Genomic DNA, 6984 nt, shown 5'->3' with positions numbered 1-6984 from the left:
CATCCTTGCCTCCAAAGAGCACTCTGGCTGTACTTTTACCAAGACATCTTTCATTCTTTTTGTAGTCCATAGGATATTCTGCACTCGTCTTCAATACCACACAGCACAAAGGCATTGAAGATTCTTCTTTACATTGACATCACTGCTCCTTAGTATTCTAGAGACGCCTTTGATTGTAGACTTCTCCAATGTCTTCTGGTTTCTTTTCTTTTTTTTTTTTTTTCTGTCTTCTGGTTTCTTGATTGCTAATACCAAAGGTATTGAGTATAGATCCAAGCAAGATGAAATTGTTGACAATTTCAATCTTTTTTCCATCTATCATGATGCTGCTTACTACCCTGGTGGTGAGGATTTTAGTCTTAATATTGAGATGTAATCCATATTGAAGGCTGTAGTATTTTATCTTTTGCAGCAAGTGCCTCAAGTCCTCTTCACTTTCAGCAAGCAAGGTTGTGTCATATGCATAATGCAAATTGTTCTTGAGTCTTCCTCTGATCATAATGTAACATAAAGCATAGCTTCTTGAATTATTTGCTCAGTATATGTACACATAAACCTCACGTAATGAATTAAACAGGAACCAGATTGACTGATGAAAAAGTTTATGGAAAGAATCGTTGGAGGAGCTCAATAACAGCAGTCAAAATCAAGTGAAATGCTGTGGAACAGACATAAATTACTCATATACAACTTCAAAATGAAACTGAAAATTAAAACAAGTACTAGATTATGATCTTGAATCTATCTAACGTAAATTTAAAGATCATCTCAAGAATAGGATTTTTTTTCCAAGAATAAGTTTGCAGTATTAAACACTAATGATCAAAAAGCAGATGAGTTGTGGGATAACATCAAAGATATCATTCATGAAAAGAGAAAAAGGTCATTACAAAGACAGATGAGAAAGAAAAAACCAAAATGAATGTCAGAGGAGACTAAAAATTTCACTACAGAGTTGAGAAGTCAACAGGTAAGAGATGCTGAAGAAAGAGTTTAAAAGGTTTCAAAGGTAAGCTTGAGACAATAAAGCAAAATATTATAATGGAATGTCCAAAGAACTGGACTTGGAGAATAAGAAGGGAAGAATTTACTTAGCATTTCTCAAGCTGAAAGAACCGAAAAATAAACTCAAGTCTCAGGTTGCAATATACACACATGTATATTCTAGAACGGCAACATAAACATATGGAAACAACTCAATTGTTCACCAGTAAGTACTAGGCACACTAAAGAATAATGGTGAAACACTAAAAAGCATGGATTAATCTGGAGAAATGATGCTGAGTGATCTGTTCTAAAAGTGCTTGATGGTGCTTATGTGAAACCTCTATTTGCACCAAGAAGCAGTACTCAGAACAATGCAAGGAAATATTGCATGGTTCAAAATCAGGAAAGGAGTGCATCAGGGATGCATCCTATCCCCATACCTTTTCAAATTGTATGCAGAGAATTTGAGAATTAGAGCTTTATGAGGAGGAGTGTGGCATGAATATTGGAGGAAGACTCATCAACAACCTACAAAATGCAGATGACACAACCTTGCTTGCTAAAACTGAAGAGGACCTGAAGTGCTTGCTGCAGAAGGTCAAGGACTGTAGTCTTCAATATGGATTGAAACTCAACATCAAGAAGACAAAGATTCTCACCACTGGAACAACTGGCAGCACCATGATAGGTGGAGAAGAGATTGAAGTTATTAGCAATTACAGCTTGCTTGGCTCCACAATCAACACTCCTTTTTCTTTCTTTCTTTTTTTTTTTTGGTGAGAAAAATTTGTGTTTATAATTAGCCAGCTGGACCCAGTTTAGATGATCCCAATTTTGTTGGCAACATCCAAAGCATCATAGTCAGGAGCAAGTCGAACATAGGCCTTCTTCTCTCCATCAGGCCTAATCAAAGTGTTGACCTTAGCCACATCAATGTCATAGAGCTTCTTTACAGTTTGTTTAATTTGGTGCTTGTTGGCCTTGACATCCACAATGAACACAAGTGTGTTGTTATCTTCTATCTTCTTCATGGCTGACTCAGCGGTCAGGGAAAATTTGATGATGGCATAGTGGTCAAGCTTGTTTCTCCTGGGGTTGCTCTTCTGGGGTTATTTGGGCTGCCTTCAGAATCTCAGAGTCTTAGGGCACCGGAAGACGTGCGGATCTTTTTTTTTTTGGCTGTGGATTCCCTTCAGGACTGCCTTTTTGGCCTTTAATGCCTTTGCTTTGGCTTCAGTTTTGGGAGGGGTAGGGGCTTCCTTCATTGTTTTCGGCGCCATCTTCATAGAAAGGCCAATCAACACTCTTAACACAAGCAGTCAGAAAATCAAAAGATGAATTGCATTGGGGAAAATCTGCAGGCAGAGACCTCTCTCCAGAGTGCTGAAAAGCAACAACGTTAGTCTAATTCAGGCCATGGTCTTCTTAATTACTTGTTATGCTTCAGAGAGCTGGACCATGACTAAGGATGACAGAAGAAGAATAGATGCCTTTGAGTTGTGGTTCTGGAGAAGAGTCTTGAACATACCATGGATTGCCAAGAACACAAATAGGTCTGTCTTGAAGAGGGTGAAACCAAGTATCTCCTAGGAGGCTAGGATTTTGAAGCTTCCTCTCACATACTTTGGGCGCATGGCCAGGAGAAACTGGTCCTTGGAGAAAGACATCATGCTCTGAAGGGTAGAGGGACAGTGCAGGAAAGGAAGACCCCAGATGAGATGGATTGATATAGTAGTATCTGGGGCAATGGAGGTTGGTATGTTGGGATTAGTGAAACTGGCTCAGGACAAGGAAAGTTCTGAGCTGCTATACATAGGGTCGTTATACATAGCAGGCAACTCAATGGCACATAATAAAAACATATTATATTGGTTGTTTTTTATTTAAGTCTCTTGCTTAGAGTCAACAAGACCTTGGAGAGGGTCTTTATATTTAATAGTTGGTTGTTTATATTTTGGGGGAACATTCTTCTAAGTGGTATAGCACACTTCTGTCAATATGCTGTAGTGAGGTGACCTGGGGTTGCTGTGGTGCTGAATCTTGTGCCATTGGGGTGTCAAATGCCGTAACGGTTACCCATGGTAGACAGTATTTGGTGGAGTTCTCAGTTTATGACAGGTTTGGAAGTAGGAGTGACATCCACTTCCTAAACCACATGCCTCTGGAAACTCTATGAACTTTGATAAATGTCGATAGTTATAGAAAGGCTTCAGGCCTTTTGTTCATAGGGTTGCTATGAGTTGTGCTCAACTCGACGACAATCAACAACAACAAGGAAATGTTTATGAACAGTACAATTCTTGGATGGTTCCAGGTGTGGGAAGGGGGGAGAATGGAGTAAAAACTGCATTAATAGATTCTGTTTGGTGCCATCAAGTTGACTATGTCAAATATCATCCTCAGATCTCTACAGAACGTGCTCAAGCACATTGTGGTAGTCAGTGTGCATTGTCACTGACCAAGCAAGGACTTGTTCCTCCTAAAAACATGCCCCAAGTGAGATCAACTGTTGCTCTCCTTTCCTCTAAGGAACATTCTTTTTTCAATTTTAAGAGGTGCTTCTTCAAGACAATTATGTTTGTTCTTTCTACAGTCCATGAATTAATCACAAATAAAACCATAACATTGTCTGGTACTTGTTGAATAAAGGAATAAGAAGTCGATTTGAATTTATTAGTCATGATTTCATGTGACATTCCAGTTAACTGACCTAATAATGTGCTTCTATCTACCAGTTTTTGTATAATGCCTGGGATCTTAGTCTGTAAATGACCATCAGAGCACAACTGGTCTTTATTTACTTAAAACAACCGAGAAATGAGGTCAATCATGAATAGGAGGAGGACAATGTGTCCACAGGATATTTTCATGCGCTGCAAAAAGAACAAACAAATCTGTCTGGAAGGAAGTGCAACCAGAGGATTCCTTAAAGGCAAGGGTGGTCAACGGGTTAAATTGAGTTGAAGGGGTTGAGCAGACGCTGTAAATCCTGTCTGGATGACTGAACGAAATCTAGAATAACTTCAAAACTTTCACTGAAATGACAGCTAAAATAGAATCAAACTGGAACTCAGCCTCGCGCGTGTGAGCAGGAGTCCTACGCCCGGGCCCCCAGAGCCGAGGTGCTGGCCGGCAGAGGCCGCCCCATACGTTAGGTGGCTGGAGCGGGGCCTACTCACACGTGACGTGGTTGGGCCAATGGGAGTGCGGCTCGGGATCGCGGGGCCACGGCCAGCGGGTAGGATGCCGTAGCCGCACAGCCTACAGTGGAGAGAGCTGGCGGGTAGGCCAGCTGCTAACCATGGAGGGTCTAGTCGAACGGGCTCGAGCAGCGTTCCGGTCCGGCCGCTCGCGGTCTCTACAGTTCCGGCTGCAGCAGCTCGAGGCCCTGCGAAGGATGGTACAGGAGCGCGAAAGAGACATCCTGGAGGCCATCGGCTCAGACCTGTGCAAGGTGCGGGCGCCGGCCTCCCGCCGCCCTGTAGGACGGCGTTGCCTGGAGCGCTTGCGTTCTTCTTTATTTTTTATGCACTCATTCTCTTTTTCGTTAAGTCGGAACCGACCCAGGGCTGACCCTCCTGCTAGTTTTGAGAGGCTGTAAATCCCAAGGGAGGAGATTGCCCGCCTTTCTCCGACGGAGCGAAAGGTGGCTCCGCGCAGCTCCCTAGGACTTCCCCGGTTTTCCGGGTACACAAGCCAGGCCTTCTGCCGATGCTTGTGCCTTTCGCGTTCTGCAGTTCATCTTCTAGGAATTATTTTTTCTTTGCCCACATTTCTGTCGGGTCTGTAAAGCTTTTTACTTTGTAGGCGCTTTTTATACTTCCTGGATTTCATAGTTTGCTAATTTGAAGTGTTCCAGATGTTTTTCTCCCAAGTTTGGTTTCTTGTTTCAAACCGCAGTTTCTTTTGCACACAGTTATTTTCAATTTGTCGTTCTCATATTTTTGGATGTAACTTTCTGGTTTAGGTCCGCTCACCTCAAACTCTATAGTGTTCTGAGGAATCCTCTAGGAATCTTGTTAAAATGCAAATTATGGTTCAGGCTGATCAAGCCTGAGATTCTCCAAAGTTGCCATTTAATTCCCAGTTGATACCCTGCTTTCTGTTCTAGAACCACAGTTTGAGTAATAGAATTACTGTATTGTTGTTTTCACATTTTATGTATATCTCATGTGTGGTAAGACTTTCTCCTGACTTTGTGAGTCTGCCTTCCTCATATCAACGTTTATTTCAAGGAGTAGTAATAGAGGTAGTAACAGTAGTAAAATTGCCTTTATTTTGGAATTCTTTTGGTGAAGGGAGCTGTAATAGTAAATGTATAATGCTGAATAAGAAGATTCTAAAAAGGCTATGATTCATTTACTCATTCTATATATATTAGATGTTTGTGTTAATATGTCTATGCATAGCCGTGCTAAAAGTATTAAGATCTTTGACCTTGAGAGTTTTAAATTTGGTTGGCAGAGAAAACAGATTAAATAAAAATATAATTTAAAGCTAGTGTATTAGAGAAATATTGAGACACCGGTTAAAGTGTGATCATAGCAAGCTATCACTAATTGAGGAAGACTTCTGAAGAAGTTAAGGCTTAAATCTGATATAAGGAGCTTGGATCAGTAGAGATGAGTTTTGAGGTATTGAATGTGTTAGTCAATCACTATTGAAGGTTTGAGAGTCCTTGAGTTGGGTAAGTTGTTGATGCCTGTGGTCAAAGTTTGCATGTACCTTGAAGTGCCTTGGGGAAAAAGGCTTGACAGTCTGAATTTGAAAAACCTGCGTTGAAAACCAGATGGCATACATTTCAACTGTGCACATACTCTCACTAAGTTAGAATTGACTTGATGCCAGTTGGTTTTATTGAAGGCCTGGAGGGTGCAAAGGGATCTGGGTATTACACCAGCTGCTGTGATTCTGCTTGCTGTCAGGGTGAGTATATGTGCTCTGAGGGTTTTGACAATCAAGGCTGAGTAAGTGGTAATCATTATGTAAGGTTAACTGTGATTGATTTTCTTGTAACAGAGTGAATTCAATGCCTACAGTCAGGAAGTCATTAGTGTCCTTGGAGAGATTGATCATGCCTTGGAGAAGCTTCCCGAATGGATTACTCCTAAGCCAGCTGAGAAGAACCTGCTTGTCATGCTAGATGATGCCTATGTTCATTCAGAACCCCTGGGAGTTGTCCTGATAATTGGAGCTTGGAACTACCCCTTTGTCCTCATCATCCAGCCACTAATAGGAGCCATTGCTGCAGGTCTTGTGCCAATTTATGTCTCTCTATCTTTTTAGGGTGGAGGGACGCCACAGGAGGGGAAGACCCTCTATGGGGTGGATTGAATCAGTGACTGGTGTAATCAAGATAGGTGTGTCAGAGGCAGTGCTATTGGCACAGGATAGAGCAGGGTTTAGGGCTGTTGTACATAGGGTCGCTATGAATTGCAAGCAACTCGATGGCACATAACAACAACAAAAACAACAGCCTTTTTAGAGTCTTGTCCTCCCCTGTTGGTTTCAAATGAAGAATTGTGAAAGTTTGTTTTGATTTATACCTATGGGCTACTGATATTTAGTAATTATCATTTTAAAATAATTGGGCCCCTGGGAATTTTTTGCATGACAATTGTTTTTGTTAGATGGTGTGCCACCAAGCTGAGTACAATTCATAGTGACTCTATAATAGATCTAAACTCTGCCCTATCCTGTGCCATTTTAATCATCTCTGACATGCTGAGTAGTTCACACTGAAGGATATAAGCCATCTGATTCAGCAGGCCCAAGGAGTTAGAATCAGGCATCTGTTGTTTTTTCTTTACAGTGCAAGTTCATTTGCTGACATAGGTCTTGAGCTAACCATTTGATTCTTTCTAATCAACATCTTCATTCATACAAGGCTTTCTTTTTTTTTATTATTAAATTTTATTAGTTTTAATGAACATTTACAGGGATTTTGGGTTTTCACTCCTTCATTGCTGCACCATTCTCTCTACCCTCCTCCCCAGT

At 41.2% G+C, this 6984-nt stretch overlaps 1 protein-coding gene across 1 annotated transcript in view; it reads left to right on the top strand.

The window, feature by feature from the left end:
• The first annotated feature begins 4288 nt into the window (after positions 1 to 4288).
• The window catches only part of LOC102874574 (fatty aldehyde dehydrogenase-like), a 67140-nt gene continuing 64444 nt past the window's right edge, over positions 4289 to 6984 (top strand). The window contains 2 exon segments of the mRNA XM_006902057.1: positions 4289 to 4441; positions 6007 to 6238. Coding sequence (XP_006902119.1) covers positions 4289 to 4441; positions 6007 to 6238 — 385 coding nt within the window.

The sequence above is a fragment of the Elephantulus edwardii genome, unplaced genomic scaffold (genome assembly GCF_000299155.1).
Source record: "Elephantulus edwardii isolate Elephantulus edwardi_28Jun2011 unplaced genomic scaffold, EleEdw1.0 scaffold00362, whole genome shotgun sequence".
NCBI classification, from domain to species: Eukaryota; Metazoa; Chordata; class Mammalia; order Macroscelidea; family Macroscelididae; genus Elephantulus; species Elephantulus edwardii.
This window is presented reverse-complemented; position numbering and strand designations above follow the sequence as displayed.